Here is a 16,717-nt window from a genome sequence, read left to right as displayed (position 1 = left end):
GAATTCTGAATTATGTGACAATTGAAACTTGCTGCAAAGATTGAAGTTTTTGAAAACTATAGAACGACCATCGAGTTTTAAGAAAATGCTTCAAAATTTTGACAATAAACTATACTCCTACAATTTCATCATATGAAAACCGTCTTAAAAAATATGAGACTGTAACAATGGCAATTTATTTCTAACAGAAACTGGGAGATTCATACAATTTAAGTACTTGCTTTCAAATCAAAGAAATAGCAAAGAAACCAATAGACCTTACAAAACTATGGTAATGGCAGCAGTATTAACAGTCAATGAGCACAAATTGCTTCAACAGCAATTAACTCAAAGAAGAATTACAACTTTACAAGGATTCTATAACATCATGTATTTCTTACTGTACTACAAAACAAATGGTTACCAACAAAATACTATGCAAGCACAATCATATATTTTCCTGCGAGAACTCAAATTGCTACACAGAACTACCCACGCAAGTCGATCATCGTAAGTGCCCGAGAAAACTTACATGATCAAGCAATTGCACTTGGATTCTAGCTTCGGAGGAGGCTTCATGCTGTCGCCATTATAAGGAGCTCCATCGTCAGAAACGCCAACGGTGCATGGACTAGACTTCTCGTCAGATTCAGCGTTGCAGGATGAAGGTGCCGTTTCCGCCTCCAGGCTCTGTTTTCGAGCTTTCTGAGACCTGAAACCACGTTTTATAGGACGTGCATCCCTTCTTTCAAAGTTGGATTTTCCAAGCAGCATTACTGCTGGTCGCGGAGCTTCCCCAGATAAAGCCTCTCTATCTATTGCGATATTTGCAGCTTCGTAAGCCAGATTGTGGATTATGGAACTGCAAAAGAGGATAGCGTCTGCTGCTTCTTCCAGAGTCAGGGTTTTAGCCTTTGCCTGACTTGTGTCTTCCAAGATAGAATGTGATTCTTCTGCGATTACAAACGAAGTTTATAGGTCAAAACCATGAGTGTACAGAAAGAAGTCAGGTCGATTCATACTACTTAAGAACGACTTGACAACGTTCTAATGGGATGAGGAAATGAAGAAAGCGAGATACATGTGAAGCTAAGATCATAAAGTGTTCCTGATTAAACGAATAATAAGAAGCATTGAGGAATATGAATCTGATTATTTGTTCATTTCCAAGAAATCTCTATTAAATGCTTGAGAGGAATCAGTCGATCCTAGATAATTAGGGATGGATCGACCGAAACAAAATATTTACCACCTAACCACATAAAATTATAAATTTGAATACATAATGCATCAACTGCATGTTTTTCACTTTGGATGCACAAACATGTAAGAAAGCAGACATATCCACATGGAAAAATTCCACCTGCTCAATTTTATCAGGAAAGCAGCTGAGAATCAATAAAATTTGCACATTACGGTTCTACGTTCGCCACAGTGATTGAATAAAGAGGAACGAACACATAAAAAATAAAGGAACCAGCTGGTAAGTACGTACCCAGAGCAATGTGTGCTTGATGTGAAATTTCAAATTCCTTGGAAGATACTTTTACAGCACTAGCATCTTGGACACCAGTGCAGCCTTTTGATTTAGGGGAATCAACATTGGAATGTGAACCGTAATATGCAGAATCACCGTTCCCTATTTCATTTTCCGATATTGCGTTAAAAGAATTTGGATTGAGAAATTCTGCAGCACCCACCATATCTGCACATGAAATTGGTGAGGCATCATCCACTTGATTAGAGGTCCGCAACTGTGCGGATGAAGTTTCCGTAATTGACAGGTAATGGGAATTACCCATAGAGTTGTCCCTGTTCTCATGTGGCCTTGGCTCTTGAGAAGTTAATGCTGAATTGACTGAAGTTTCTCCTGAATGGTCATCCATCAAACAGCTTGGCAGTTCTGTGGCGGCTTCTAAGACAATGTTGCTTTCAATATTACTGCAAGTGCTTTCTGCTTCTGTGAATTCAGAAGCCACTGACTGTTCACGGGGATCTAAGCGTGTTTCCTCAAAATTATCTTGATGACAACCTGGTGTTGAACTTCGGACCTGAGATATATGGCCCGAAGCACTTGATGCGGATGAGACAGACCTTTTGAACTTGGAAGGCAACTCATATCGAAAATTTTCAGTATCTGATTTATGACCACTTGATTGCCAAGAATTACGAAATTCTGCCTGCCTAGAGGACCCCAGATCAATTGACGATGATACTGAAACACTGGTGACCCCAGTGGAGCTCCTCATGCTATTTAAACTCTCTGGTACATAGGAGAAATCATCGCAGCTGATGGTACTTGCAGTGAAGCTCCTGCTTTGGACAACATGCCTTTCAGCACTGCTTGATCTCTTCAGCAACAAAGATATTCCTGCACCATCTGAAACATTAAGCCTTGAGCTTGAGTTAACCTCATAACCCTTGTGGCCACTTATCAGCTGCTCTATCACTTTCTCGCTAGCTAAAGTAGGCTCCCCTTCCTCAAACAGCTCTACACAAAAACTCTGACTTGAGCCACTGTACGAAATTTGAGTGTCAAGATTATATTTCTTTGTCAGACCATTGCACATAAGTTGGTCTAAAACCTCTTGTGATCCATGTTCTATAATTTGAACATCTTCCCAAGTATTGTTCTGACCAACCATCACCATGTTTGATGGATCCAGATCCATAATAGTTGAACGCACTTCCAAACATTTGCACTCCAGACAAAGTTGCCGATCTTCTTCCTTCACTTCAGCTGAGCGGAACACGTGACCACACTTTGAGCATCTTACAGTATCTGGGGCGCTGTTAGCATCCAAACAATCAAATTCATTGCTGCTTCCAACATTCAATGTAGAAACGCCTAAAGGTGGGGCATCATTTTCACGATGCTGACTTCTAGGTGAGTCATCCATGATTCTATTCTCAATATCTTCATTTATATCATCAGCATGCTCCATGACAAATAATTCATCATCCATAACTGGGTGGTTTCCCCTCACACAGTCACTCGTTACATCGTCCCGATTTAGCTCAATACCTTCAGGGTCATGGGCACCACTTGCAGCTTGATCATAACTAGCACTGCTGCTAGTTGTCATGGAAGAATTTCTGGACATCAGACAACGTTGATGTGCAATTACTTTTCCTGCATGGAATGTCGAACTGGGAACACTGGACAACAGAGGCCTGAACATATTGTGAGGGCCCTTGCGATCCTGCACATGGTAATGGATAAGCAAGGATACATCAAAACACTACTAATGCAGTTTCAGCAGCACTTTCTGGAACCTAACAGATAATACTGCAGTGGCCAGAACAGAACTAGTTATTCTTCCATTTGCTTAACCCCAATTATCAAACTCAAAGGCACACTGTTTTCTCATATATCTACTCCAGAGTATTATCAAAAGCTAAGTCGAGATTTTATTGGTTCAACTAAAAGTGACAGGGTTACTAAAAATTTGAGTGGCGTCACATAGAAAGTGGGAAATCAAATACCAACTTGTAGAAAATAATAGATGCTCAAGATAAACCATTTAAAAAATAATCAAAGCATGAACACATGCAAGACCAATGATAGAAGTGCAGAAATAGTTTCCACATATAAAGAAATAACTTAATAGAACTAAAATGAGAAAGGTGCCTACCAGTTGGCTGACCAAATCAAAGGATCTTTTAGGAGCAGAACTTGCTAAATTTTGTGACGGTTTTCTGGAAAAGTTGGTGGCATTGTCACCAGACGATGCAACTGAATCTTTGCTGTAGCGACTAAATTGATCCTGGTCATGGCTGTGCGATGAAGCAACACTCCTGGAGGCAACCGGAGACATTGATTGCCTGCCATACCTGGAGCTATTTCTAGATGCTGGCGAGGAACTTCTGACATGAGAAGCTGGCCTATCTGCCAGTGAGGTACAAAGATTAGGAGGCACCTCTGAGGAAAATCCAGGAATGTTAGCCTGCCACGCCTTTATTTTTGGTGAAACAGAGTTCCCCTGACTCGTCTTGATTGGGGAGGAACCTCTCACTCTTGATGGGGAAGAAGCACCAGTAGAACCAGTACTTATTCTCCTAGGTGTTGGCGAACTAGACCTTGGACCAGATGTTTGTTTAGTTGGTGAAGGAGATGATCTCCTAGCTGGTGAAGGATGCTGCATGGTAGGAGGTGGGCTTGAACAAGAGGCAGAAAATGGCCTGCCTCGAGATTGCAATGTACTATTTCCAGACCGTGGTGATGGGCTGAGGCGATGAGGACTTGCTTTGCCTCTACCACTTCTGTAATCTTTTTCCATCTAAACATCAAAGACAATTTAAAATCATTTTAAGACAAATACAGATTAGGACTAGGAGAACATGAATCATGAGACTGGTTGTAAAGTTACCGTAGGTGATCGTGAGACTGAAACAGGTTGACTCCTTGGCCTGCCCCTAGGTGCAGGTTTAACTGGTTGCACCTCATCATTCAGAGAACGAAAGAGAGGTGTTTCTGGAGGGGTTATCAACCTATTATCAATGACAGCATATTAAGAACAAATAAGTCCAATATACTAAATCCAGCAAGTTATTAAATCACAATCAACCTCCACAGTCACACAGGAAGAAAAAGTTTTGTTTCAGATGCTGGATTAATGAGAAAATATAGCTATGGTTGCACATCTATTCATTCCTGATATCACCAAAACTATAACCAGTTCCAAAAATACATTAAAGAAACTGAACATAAGTCATAAAGGACTACTTCCTAAGGATAGCAAAACGACTGACCAATCATAGTCATTTTTATCTCGCTCTGCACTGAGCAGGTCACTACTCTCTCCTCGAGCAGGAGTGGATCCTTCAAGCTTATGAACTGATATGTCTCTCAACTTTGTTGCTGCCAATTCCATAAACAAACGCAAACTGTAAGTGAAACAGCATAAAAACTTAAAGGAGACATGCCAAAAGCATAACTAATGTATCTCAAGTAAATCTACTAGCACATAATGGGGGTGTCAAGAATTTACTAAAGAAGTCGTCAAAGTTGTCATTCGACTGAAGCAAGAAACAGTCTCTTTCTTTGTTCCGCACATCATTGAACAGAGCAAGATCATCTTCCTTGTGTCGATAAACAATCCCACTCTCGAGGCTACGCCCTCTCCTGTGATTCTCAGCCTTCAGCCCCCTCCCAGGTGAAACTCTCATCACCGGAGAAGGAGGCATTTTTTAAAACCTCAACCAATAAATTCAATCAAACACCTCCACTAAACCACCCGAGCTGAAAATCATGAAAAAATTACACCAGATGATCCTGATTTCTTATGCATATTACACAATCTCCCTCCCTTACTCAATAAACAACCGAAAACCTCTCCACTTTTGCATTGCAGCCAAGGAAATGAATCAAATTCACTCTTCACACAAACCACCCAAAATTCTGTGACAATGCTAAATCCCTAACTCCGAACTATCACCTTAGTTCAAAACAATGTACTCAAATATCCACAGCTCTCAAACAGCACCTAAAACAATTACGTAACCTTCAACTCCTGCACAAAATTCGAGCAACTCCTAAGTGTAAACAAACTCATTTACACGTAAACAAATGTCATTCACAATTATCTACCTCAAAACCCCCAAAACCCTCGAACCTCTCAAAATTACGCTCAGCAAAATGAACTAGATCTGCGGAGAACTGTCTGGATCAAAATACTTCCAAAATCAGTTGCGATTAAAGTGCAACCCAAAAGCAGAACCCTAGAACCTTCAGCTAAAAGTTAAAACTAAGGGAAAAAATAGGTGCAACTAATTTTCACGTGAAGAGAAAAGTGAAATATGGAGCAGCAACACCGCCGCCGCCGCCGCCAACTTCACCGCAGCAGCAAGGTGGAAGAGTAGAATGCGAAGAAGGAAGACGAAATTATTTTACTTTCCGTTATTATTAACTGGAAACCACATTTATAGATTACAATGGCGATGCTCTTTAGCTTCGTTTACTGCACCACTGTGCTAGCTTCTCTTCTTTTTGTTTCTTTCTTACTGTAAAAACTCATTTTCTTATTTTTTCACTCTTCTTTACTTTGTTTTGTTTTTCTTATCTCTTGTCCTACTCAAGAAATTATGTTGATATACCTATAAATTTTAGATTGTACTAGTAATATTTTAATAGAACACATAGTGCACCAATTGCACGTTTAAAATGAAAATTTTAATTCTTCGTCCCATCATAATTAATTAAGTAGTAATTACTAGTAGTATTTCATTTTTAGTAAAAAATTTACTACTCGTATTTTATTCTTTTGCTATCCTTACTTTCTTCTATTTTCTCCTCTCTTTTTTTCTTTCCATTTTGCTTCTAAACACTCAATTTTAATCATAAAGTTTTAATTGAGTTTGTTAAAAATTAAAAAAAAATGGATGTAATAGTGATTTAACACATCATAAAATAATTACAGGAGATGCATAGCCATGTCATAATTGGTAGGTAATGAGATGCATAAATGTAAATTAATATCCGATCGTAATGGATAAACCAGTAGACTTTCTCCTTCATAAGTGGTAAATGGTAATTATTGCTTTTTGATGGGATTTTGCTATCAGCAAAATAAAGTTTAATTAGCTAAGTGTTCCACTCAAGTTTAATTTGGTGATAAATGAACAAACTAAAAGATTGATGATCACTATTAATTGAAGAATAACTACCTCCACAATTCATTAGTTTATGGAGATAGTAGTATTTGACACACCACACATGAAATAATTAAATAAATTACTTGTTCAGAAATAAACTATCTCGAATATAGGTTTTATATTTCAGTTTGATTTGCTTAATGAAATCAATATAGGTTTTATATTTCAGTTTTCTCTATAAATTATTTAATCAAGTTGTCTTAATACCAAACTCCAAAAAATTTAAAATCATCAACTAAGCTCATGTTTGTCATTCATGCTCAAATGATGAACTCGTTAAATCTGTGTGAAGTGTGACGTAAATTTAGAATTATAGTATTAAAAATATTATTAAAATTAATAAAAGGTGTTAAAAAAGTTACGCAACTTTCATTTTTTGGTAAATAATCAGAATTATTTTTAACTTTATTTAGAATATTAATGTTCAAGGACAGGTTCAGGAGGAAAGGATAATTATTTTACTAATAAATCACAAATTCACAATTATCCAAACCGGAACAATTATTCCACCTAACAAAGAAGCGTTGAATTCAGCGGCCACTCGACTCTGAGTCTCTGAAACTGACACTGCCACCGCAAAATCACTCCGACGTCTCATTTCGCCGGTGGCGAATATCTCTCCGTCTTCTCCATTTCCAGCTTCCTCGGAGCTCTCCGGAGATGGATGCTGCTGCCGTGGCTGGATCGGCCGTCGCCGTTTTCAAGTCCGCCGGAGTTTCACTGAAGAAACTAGCCAATTTCCGGGATGTATCGTCGCCGTCTCCAGTGAAGTTCCCCGATTCTCTCAAATTTCAGCACCGATCCGCTAGATCCTTCTCGTCGGGTATTATGAAATGTCGAATAGCTTTTTTTCAGGCTTTGTTATGCTAATCAATCTTACGAGGCACATGATCCGATGTCTATTGCACATATATCGACGTGTTACTATTATAATATGCTCTCGATTTCGGAGATGTAGACTTAACTTAACTCGTAGTAACATTGACAGAACTCTGTTTCTTCTGTGTATGTATGTAAGTTCGTAACCATGGATTTTGTTTGTATGTTGTATCGTTCAGGGAGCACTATTCATTTTGTTGTAGACAGACTAATTGGATTTTCAAACCTATGTGTTTACGGATAGCGACTTCACAGTATGTAATTTAATGCATCACTAGACAACAGCGTAAAGAGGAGGTATCATTTTAATGGACTGCGTGTTGCAGGCATAAGGGCAGCAGCTTCAACAATTGAAAATATTGGAACTGAAGCAGCACAGAATGTGGAATCTCCTGTTGTAGTTGTCACGGGAGCATCCAGAGGCATTGGCAAGGCAATTGCTCTGGCTTTGGGGAAATCTGGTTGCAAGGTTGCTTTCTTTGAGTTATTTTTTGGTTTAGGTTGGCTGTTTTTATTATTGGATTAATGGTTAATGAATTCGCAAACTGTATGTTGCAAGTGAAATTAAATAAACTGGAATTAAGGCAAACTTAATCATAATGATAAATGATATTGATTATCAAGCACGAAAGTTGGGATGTCATCTTTCAAATGACAATGCTGTATGCTAGCTTAAACTTTGGTTGAAAGACGTGGGGTGTGATTGATATCTGTTTTTAATGTCCATCAAATGGTTGCTGGAATGATGCTTGTAGTATTAATCACACGTTGTAATGACTAGAGGATCAAACCTGCTTAACCAATGCTAAAACACTAATTGTTGATGGTAACTAGAACAAAACAAAGTCATGTGTGTTGACTGTTGAGTCACCGGTGCCCTCAAATTGACTGTCGATTAATTGCTGCAGGTTCTGGTTAATTATGCGAGGTCATCCAAGGAGGCAGAAGAAGTTTGCAAAGAGGTAATGGTAAAAATAAGGCATTCTGTATATTTAAATGATGAAAACCTGTGAACAATGTTCAGATGTAAACTGTCAGGATTATGATTATCTCCTTCCTGAAACCCTTAAATCTCCGAGAAATTGATATTAGCTTATTTGGACTCTGTATTTTGTTTGAGCTATTGCTGGAAAGAACTAAGACATTACCATGATTTAAAACTATTTCCATGTATGATATATTTATTGCTTTTTACTATCATCTCAACTTTTTAGATCGAGTTTGGGTTGTTGATATACCATAAGAACTTTATTTCCACCCCTTTTGTTCACATGCTTTGAAACCTGCTGATATCCTTTGGTCTGCGTAATACTAGAATTTTATATTAGTTTATTTCTTGCAGATAGAAGCATCTGGTGGGCAGGCTCTTACTTTTGGTGGAGATGTTTCAAAAGAAGCAGATGTGGAGTCTATGATTAAAACTGTGAGAGATTTGTCTAGTCGCGCTGGTTGTTTTCTTATGAGCATATAGCATTGCCTCAGTTATGTGATATTGGCAATTTGCAGGCAATTGATACATGGGGAACAATAGATGTTATGATCAATAATGCAGGTAGAAAAAATACTTATTATGTCTTCAAATCTACCATTAGATTTATTTTCAAGGTTTCAGGTATAACGAGAGACACATTATTGATGAGAATGAAGAAATCTCAGTGGCAGGAGGTCATTGATCTAAATCTCACTGGAGTTTTCCTCTGCACGCAGGTTGGCTTCTTAAATACTCCGTATACCACAAGGATTAACTCCAAAATCCATGCAATTAATTCCTAGGATTTTAATTTTATGCAGGCTGCTGCTAAAGTAATGATGAGGAAGAGAAAAGTAAGCATATTTCTTCTCCTTGTTCCTCTCACTTTGTTTGCTAATCAGCCCTGGCCATAGTTCACTAAACATGTGGAGCGTTAGACCTTCTCCTTACTTTCCTACTCTGCAGGGAAGAATTATTAATATCTCGTCTGTTGTTGGTCTTGTTGGAAATGTTGGGCAAGCCAATTATAGCGCGGCTAAAGCAGGAGTAATTGGATTCACAAAGACAGTCGCCAAAGAGTACTCTAGCAGAAACATCACTGTGAGTTTGCAGGACTTACTTACATAGCCAACTTTCCGAATTCCTAAACTTTCAAAAATTTTATAGATGCTTCCCACTTCAGGTAAATGCAGTTGCTCCCGGATTCATAGCCTCCGACATGACTTCTAAGCTTGCAGAAGATTTCGAGAAGAAGATACAAGAGGCCATCCCATTGGGTAAGCGAGCACTCTTCTGATCATAATTGAGATCATTCATCTCTCTGGCCATATTTTGGCACAGAAATGAAAGCTCACCATGCTCCTGAATCTAGGACGCTACGGCCAACCAGAAGAAGTTGCTGGGCTAGTGGAGTTCTTGGCACTTAACCCCGCAGCAGCTTACATCACCGGACAGGTAACTTAACATGTCTGCTTACTAATCTCTATTAAACATACAAATTTTCAGCCCTTTGCCCCAGGCCGCGAGTTTGACAACTTTATTATTGAACGAAGCTTTATACATATGATTTGAATTCGAGCACTCTCTCTTTTAACTTTCAATTATATCTTACAGGTACTATCCATTAATGGAGGAGTGGCCATGTGATGTTGAACTTCATTTCTCCCACAGCAGGTTTGGATACTGTTTGTTGTGCTCTGAGTAGTTCTATTAATAAATTATTGGTTGCTAATACGCTCTTCATTCTCCTCCCTTTTTAAACAAATTGATGATGATTATGAACACGTCTTTTTAGCTTATGCAGGAGAAGCTCACTGCTTTTGAACTAAACCGATTTGAAAGATATAGGCAAAGTTTCGAATCGTCATGTTTGATTTTTGCTATTGAAGTTAGTAGTCGAAATAACGTCTTATTATACTATTCGTCGAATATAATGCAACTCAAACGAAAAATAACTTGGGAAATCATTAAGAATAATTTGAAATATTCATCATCAACAACAAAGCTATACCAAAGAAATGCAAAAAATGATAAGTTAAGCTTAACAAATGCTGTTCTAGTCAATAAAATGCTAGGGCTGGAAGCTCAACCTAACTATGAGCAAAACTAAATAAAGTATCTGAAAAATTCTTAAGTTCAAGAAACTATTTTCGATCTTGAAAAATCATTGGTAGAATTTGTAAGTTTTGGCAGAGAGAATTATGTTCCTCAGCCCTCCAATTGGTGCCAAAATCATCAGTGTAACTCCAATCACAATGAATATCTGAAACAGTCAACAAAAGTGAGACCAATTAACCATCAATAAGTGAGAAATCATCATAATATTCAATTTAAAACTTACCCAATTGATCAACCAAGAGAAGCTAAACCTCGTGGGCTTCTTCAAAATGAGCCAGATGATGCAAGGAAGCTGCAAACAGAAAAAACAGTATGGTGTGAACTTGAATGCCTTGTATTTCAATTTTATTTTCTCAAAATGTATGGTGTCTTATACTCACAAAGTATGTTGTTGGGGCCAAAGCAAATCCACCAAAGAATCCAAGCAAACCACCAAAGAAGGGGAACGTCATGCCTATGAACATGGTTATGCCTGCAAAAATTCACCAATATTAAAATACAAACAAATAAAAATACAAATACAAAAATCTCTTAGATTGAAGCCTTACCAACATATAGCATACGAGTGGTGAAACGTAGTACCCCCGAAGGCTTAAACTTCAATTGCTTCACCAACAAAGTCTCCATCATATCAAAAACAGGCATTGCATATATCTACACATATAAAACATCAATCAAATTTCAAGAGTCCCATTAAGGAGTATAAATAAATACAATAGTTGGTAATTTTTAAGGAGATGTAACCTGGTAGCCTCCGACAACATGGATGAAAACAAACATGTTGGCAGATGCAATGAGCCACGCAGGCTTCTCGAGTGTTATCAAAATGTTGTCATCGACTGTGTCTCCAAATACGTAATACCCTAAAAATGCAACCGGGAAATAGCATAAGAACACCACGAAATAGGCCAGGATCACCCCCTTCCACATTGGCTTCTTGGACGGTTTCTCCGGCGTGGATGGGATGGTCGCCTGAATCTCTAGCACCACGTTGTGGCCAGCAAAGGCGAAGGCGATGTCACCTAGCGCATTGAAGAAGTTAAAAGTATTCTCCATTGGGTTCTTCCCCCTCAACGCGTACGACACATGCTGTGGCGCCCCCTTCGCCAGAGACGTGGTCCAAGCGATTGTGGAATAACTGAGATGATAAAAGTGAAATGAGACAATTTATGGAAGACGGAGAAAGTGTTTTGCAGACAAGTTAACTTACACAAGGGACATGACAGCGGCAGCTAGGGAGACTGCGGAGATGGAGTTGAAGTTGGGGAGAAAGGAGAGGACAAACTGGACGGAGGCGAACATCATGATGAAGTAGGTGAGTTTGATGTCGTGGCAGTTCGGACAAACGGTGTTGTGGAATTTCTGCAGAGACTTGCCGCCGGTGACCATGTAGATGATGCACGTGCTAACTTCCACTACTATTTGTTGAGGTAGCACGATGTAGAGCCCCAGCTTCTCGCCGAAGGCGTGTTGCCCTAACTCATGGTACCGGTCGAATCGTTTGCCCGGAACCATCTCGTGCATCTGCACCATTTGCCATAGCGTGTACAAAGTGATGATCCACGATAGCACCATGATCACACTACCCGGTCCCCTATATAAATAAAACCGAACGTGAAACTCGACCCTTAACTAACAAAACCCTAGAAAACGGACAAGTTTAGAAAAACGATGAAGCGAAACTAAGTTGGTGCGTGTAAAAATCATAACTATGAAAAAGTTATTATAGTGTGATGAATTGTTATTAGAATTTTTTTTATCAAAATTTGAACCTTAAAAGCGTTATATTCCGATATATGAAACATTCAACTGGAACAATAAACAAAATTTCACAAACTAAATGTTAAAAATAATTATACACCCAAAAATTGACAACAAAGTTAAATTGAAACACGATGAACTAGATTTAAGAAGAAAGAGTTACAAAAATTAAACAAAAGTAATGTGAAAGTGAAAAAGTACCATCCCATGTTGGACATGGCATAGGGCAGGCTAAGGACGCCGGCACCGACCATGGCGGTGACGTTGTGGAAGGTGGAGTACCACCACTTGGCCGTCCGGCTAGAGGTGATCGGAAGCCACGCATCGATCTTCTCCTCCTCCGTCATCTCTCTTTCCACTCCCGGACCCTCCATATTTTCTACGTAACCACCAACAAAATCTAGGATTTTTTTCTTTTCTACGTAACCAACAAACAATCTAGGAAATCTAGGATTTTCGAACTAGCTACCTCTGCGTATTTATATTATAGTTATGATCAAAGATTTAATATATTTATAGACAACAAAAAGATATCTATGAAAGATATGGAGGGGGAGTGAATTTAATATATTTATAGACAACAAAAAGATATCTATGAAAGATATGGAGGGGGAGTGAATATCTTTTTAGATTAAGTTCAAATTTTAAAAAATTTATTAGAAGTTTACCTACACAAATTATTCAAACTGGGCTCTAATTAGTCTACATATATATTGATTTAATATATTTATAGACGACAACAAAAAGATATCTATGAAAGATATAGAGGGGAGTGAATATCTTTTTAGATTAAGTTCAAACAAAATTCGGTAATTTTAAAAAATTTATTAGAAGTTTAGTTACCTACCCAAATTATTCAAACTCGGCTATAATTAATCTATATACATATATTGTATCCATATTTTTAGATTAAGTTCAAACATAATTCGGCAATTTTAAAAATTTTATTAGAAGTTTAGTTACCTACACAAATTATTCAAACTCGGCTCTAATTACTCTACATATATACTGTATGATAAAAGATTTTATATATTTATAGACGACGACATATCTACGAAAGATATGGATACCTTCAAATAAAATTTGGTACTTTAAAAAATTATAAAAAAAATAGAAAAAATATGAAAAGTTAATTTGTAAATCTAATATCTGTAAATTGATAGATTAGATTAGAATATTTAATTAATGTTGATTTGTATAATTTGATTTCTCACTGTGCGAATAACTTATCATATGAATATAGTATTTGTTAAAATATAAAGTATACTCCTCCCATCCGAATAGGAGTCTCAATTTTTCATTTTAATCCATCCGCGAACATAAGAACTATAAATGGTAATAGGGTCCTATTTTCACTAACTCATCTCACAATATGATTTATATGTGTAGATATAAGGAACACTTTATTTTTCAAATGTGCAAAATAATAACAACTCACCCATATTTATAGTCATTCGTTAATTATTCTAGAATTCTCTACTAAAGCATTTCTAGTTAATTCTACTAAAGTATCTAATGTTTTCATACCTAATTCTTGATAATTCTATTACTACATAATATCAAGATATTTGTATTATATAATATCTAAATATTTCCTTTGCAAAAGTCAAGTTTATTTATTTATATATCGAAGTAGTCCGTGTACAGCCGTTGGGTAGCCTCGACATGGTCACGGTTGACCAAGGACGCCGGATTGGCCTAGGGACCGTCTCCTTCTCCTCCCGCTCTCACCGACGACGTTCTTCTACTCGCATTGCGTATTCTAACATGGTTCGATCCAAATATTCCAAGATTGGGTCTTTATCATTGGAACCTATTACAAAATTGAGAGAGAGAATTGATAGAAGAGAGAAAAATTATGTGCGAGAAAAGAGAGAAGTGGGTGTAGGAAATAAACATGGGAAAAAGGGCTAATATAGAGGACGAATTAAGATTTAAAATTAAAAATAAAAAAAAAATGAAAAAGGCATTATCGGCGCCGATCACTTTTGGGCGCGGATGGGAAATGGGTGGGTGGAGGAGGCCGCCAATCGGCAGTATACACGCAATAGGCGCCAATAGGGCCGCCAATCGCAATCGATTGGTGCCCTTATTGCGCATGCCCTTAGAGAGTTCAATAAGGTCAAACCAACGAATTTCAGATCAACCTTATTAGCAGGGACGGAGCCAGAAAATAATCTCAAGAGGGGCAAAAATATATATAGAGAAAATTTTGAAAAATTTAAGAAGCGGCATTTACTGAATAAATGAAGTAAATTAGCAAAAAGTATAGATATGTATATGTATGTAGAAAAATTTGAGGTGGGGCATATACCTCACCTGCCAATGCATTGGATCCGTCCCTGCTTATTAGAGTTGTAGGTTAATCAGCATGTAACTTTATCAGGTTGCAAAAGTTGCAAACTAATCATAAACGTTCGGGTTTCGTGCAAGCCCAACGGATTAATCGAGTTGTTAAAATTAATTGGTCAATTCAATGCACAATAAAAAAATTGGTCAAATTTGTAACCGTCAAATTCATAATTCGTAACCATAAGAGTTTCTGGAATATAATTTAAACTCAAACGTTATTAATGAAAATATGACCTAGAATAAAAATAACTTTTCATAAGTTTTGTTGTTTATTGATTTAGAAAAATAGGTCATGACAGATCATGATGTTGAAATTGAATAATATCTTTATAAGATTTTTAAAATAATAATACATATAAACATATTTGACAAATTTTATAGGGCATTTTAGAATTCAACATGTTTTGACTTCAATAAAAATCTAGCACACGTGTATATGAATTAGAAGGTTATATTTTGTACACTCCATACATTATAAATATTAGATTATTAAAATGTAACACCCCGTGACTTATGGACTTACCAAAAATAAATTTAAAATTTAAAATAAACAATCCACATGTCAAGTAAATAAAACACACATATTATATAAGCTCAAAAACCAACATTTATCAAATACATATTTCAAAACATTCTAAATCATGGTGGGACCCTTTCACCACTCTATATATTATACATTTATCTACATGCAAAAAATGATGAGCAGGAAAAGGTTGCCAAAATGCGTCAGCCGCTGACCTTGATAACATGTGGAGTTCTTACGACCCATGTCAACGAATAATTTCACTGATATCTTATTCCTGAAAAATTTTAGTGGTTTATATGAGCCACATCTCAGTGTATATAAATCTTACCCTTAATTCCGCACCCCAGATATCAATATATTCTTTAACTAATATATGTAAGAATAACCAACAAATGTTAGAATCAATTTCATGTACATATGCATATACCACTTTGTTCAGTTTATTATTCTGTGACAAGTCAAGCCTGACATCTGCCCGGAATTCCATTGTATCATGACCCGAAGGTCTCATTGTCATTGTACATATATATGACCCGTAGGTCTCATTGCCATTGTATATATGACCCGTAGGTCTCATTGCCATTGTATACATATATATGACCCGAAGGTCCATTGCCATTGTATATATGACCCGTAGGTCCATTGTCATTGTATATGACCCGTAGGTCCATTGCCATTAACATCAGACCCAGGACATGACTGTCACAGATCCTCTTTAATGCAATGATTCAAATAATTCCAAAATCATGTGCAAACATATCAATTGCACTAATCACATATTTCTATCATATAATTCATTTCACATATCCATACCATATTCCACCATTTATATCAAATAACACATAATTATATCAGAGTCACATCATATAATCAAATTATTCACTTTATATAACACCTAGCAAAGAAGCACATAAAACATGTAAAATTAAAAGTGTGATTTATACACACCTGATTAAAATAGATAATCTGGTAGAGCACTTATTCCTGTTTTTCGATCTATAACACTTGATCTTGTTTAACATTGATCCTGTAACTTACCCAAGTACTTGTTTCTTTTTTCCATTCTACTTATGTGCGCATGTATAAGGAGGAGACTAAGACTATTTTATATCAGAAATTCCATTTTCTTTCCTCTCATTTCTTTTCTTTCTATATTCCTCCCCCTTCCTCTCTTTTTTTTTTCATTAACAATTGTAACACTTATACATACTAGCATTAGATAAACCGACTTACGCAAGTAGCACTTCAAAAATTATACACGTGGCCTACATGTGTCTTTGTGAGAAAGAAAGTAACTTAATATACATATTTGTATAAATAATAGCTTATGAAAGTATCGACTATTCTCATTCTTTTATTTAATTTCTTTCTAATACCACTAAATTATATCATGACTATTTTTATATTTAATACTTATTAAATCTATTTATATTTTATATCTACTTGAATCACTATACGTGTACATATATCTTATTCCA

At 36.8% G+C, this 16,717-nt stretch overlaps 3 protein-coding genes and 1 long non-coding RNA gene across 7 annotated transcripts; 1 reads left to right on the top strand and 3 right to left on the bottom strand.

The window, feature by feature from the left end:
- Window positions 1-237: 237 nt before the first annotated feature.
- On the bottom strand, window positions 238-5,926 carry LOC125207351 (uncharacterized). Of its 2 annotated transcripts, XM_048106647.2 has the most exons (7): window positions 4,971-5,926; window positions 4,732-4,840; window positions 4,350-4,470; window positions 3,615-4,259; window positions 1,778-3,182; window positions 1,475-1,684; window positions 238-932 (listed from the first exon to the last, which is right to left on the bottom strand). In XM_048106647.2, exons 1-7 carry the CDS (start codon window positions 5,164-5,166, stop codon window positions 508-510), a joined length of 3,111 nt encoding a protein of 1,036 aa, XP_047962604.1. In that variant the 5' UTR covers window positions 5,167-5,926; the 3' UTR covers window positions 238-507. The 2 variants fall into 2 exon arrangements, with proteins under 2 accessions (XP_047962604.1, XP_047962603.1); XM_048106646.2 differs by having other exon boundaries at window positions 1,475-3,182.
- A 1,183-nt stretch (window positions 5,927-7,109) lies between these two features.
- LOC125205729 (3-oxoacyl-[acyl-carrier-protein] reductase 4-like) lies at window positions 7,110-10,349 on the top strand. Of its 3 annotated transcripts, none has more exons than XM_048104819.2 (12): window positions 7,110-7,456; window positions 7,839-7,981; window positions 8,421-8,474; window positions 8,855-8,935; window positions 9,019-9,064; window positions 9,125-9,219; window positions 9,304-9,336; window positions 9,449-9,583; window positions 9,666-9,759; window positions 9,855-9,937; window positions 10,097-10,156; window positions 10,287-10,349. In XM_048104819.2, exons 1-11 carry the CDS (start codon window positions 7,294-7,296, stop codon window positions 10,127-10,129), a joined length of 960 nt encoding a protein of 319 aa, XP_047960776.1. In that variant the 5' UTR covers window positions 7,110-7,293; the 3' UTR covers window positions 10,130-10,156; window positions 10,287-10,349. The 3 variants fall into 3 exon arrangements, with proteins under 3 accessions (XP_047960776.1, XP_047960775.1, XP_088918105.1); XM_048104818.2 differs by having other exon boundaries at window positions 10,278-10,349; XM_089061979.1 differs by having other exon boundaries at window positions 10,097-10,349.
- An 80-nt stretch (window positions 10,350-10,429) lies between these two features.
- Window positions 10,430-12,873, bottom strand: LOC125205728 (lysine histidine transporter 1-like). Its single transcript, XM_048104817.2, has 7 exons — window positions 12,563-12,873; window positions 11,811-12,194; window positions 11,345-11,738; window positions 11,149-11,254; window positions 10,981-11,072; window positions 10,824-10,892; window positions 10,430-10,745 (listed from the first exon to the last, which is right to left on the bottom strand). Exons 1-7 carry the CDS (start codon window positions 12,733-12,735, stop codon window positions 10,647-10,649), a joined length of 1,317 nt encoding a protein of 438 aa, XP_047960774.1. The 5' UTR covers window positions 12,736-12,873; the 3' UTR covers window positions 10,430-10,646.
- Window positions 12,874-15,275: 2,402 nt separating this feature from the next.
- Window positions 15,276-16,412, bottom strand: LOC125205731 (uncharacterized). The gene is made up of 2 exons (XR_007173830.2): window positions 16,188-16,412; window positions 15,276-15,513 (listed from the first exon to the last, which is right to left on the bottom strand). It is a non-coding gene; the product is annotated as an uncharacterized LOC125205731 (long non-coding RNA).
- Between the last annotated feature and the right edge of the window lie 305 nt (window positions 16,413-16,717).

This window comes from Salvia hispanica, chromosome 6 (genome assembly GCF_029641045.1).
Source record: "Salvia hispanica isolate PSC_SH4W2 chromosome 6, Shi_PSC_v1, whole genome shotgun sequence".
NCBI classification, from domain to species: Eukaryota; Viridiplantae; Streptophyta; class Magnoliopsida; order Lamiales; family Lamiaceae; genus Salvia; species Salvia hispanica.
This window is presented reverse-complemented; position numbering and strand designations above follow the sequence as displayed.

Excerpts from the sequence above, each read along its gene's own strand:
- LOC125207351 (XM_048106646.2), bottom strand. The coding sequence starts at position 5,166 with ATGCCTCCTTCTCCGGTGATGAGAGTTTCACCTGGGAGGGGGCTGAAG. Across the intron at positions 4,841-4,970 it reads CAACTTTGACGACTTCTTTA|CAACAAAGTTGAGAGACATA; the intron begins GTAAATTCTTGA and ends TGGAATTGGCAG. Across the intron at positions 933-1,474 it reads TCAAGCACACATTGCTCTGG|AAGAATCACATTCTATCTTG; the intron begins GTACGTACTTAC and ends TTGTAATCGCAG.
- LOC125205729 (XM_048104819.2), top strand. The coding sequence starts at position 7,294 with ATGGATGCTGCTGCCGTGGCTGGATCGGCCGTCGCCGTTTTCAAGTCC. Across the intron at positions 7,457-7,838 it reads CGCTAGATCCTTCTCGTCGG|GCATAAGGGCAGCAGCTTCA; the intron begins GTATTATGAAAT and ends TGCGTGTTGCAG. Across the intron at positions 9,760-9,854 it reads ACAAGAGGCCATCCCATTGG|GACGCTACGGCCAACCAGAA; the intron begins GTAAGCGAGCAC and ends TCCTGAATCTAG.
- LOC125205728 (XM_048104817.2), bottom strand. The coding sequence starts at position 12,735 with ATGGAGGGTCCGGGAGTGGAAAGAGAGATGACGGAGGAGGAGAAGATC. Across the intron at positions 11,739-11,810 it reads GCCGCTGTCATGTCCCTTGT|TTATTCCACAATCGCTTGGA; the intron begins GTAAGTTAACTT and ends TTATCATCTCAG. Across the intron at positions 11,073-11,148 it reads CACTCGTATGCTATATGTTG|GCATAACCATGTTCATAGGC; the intron begins GTAAGGCTTCAA and ends GAATTTTTGCAG.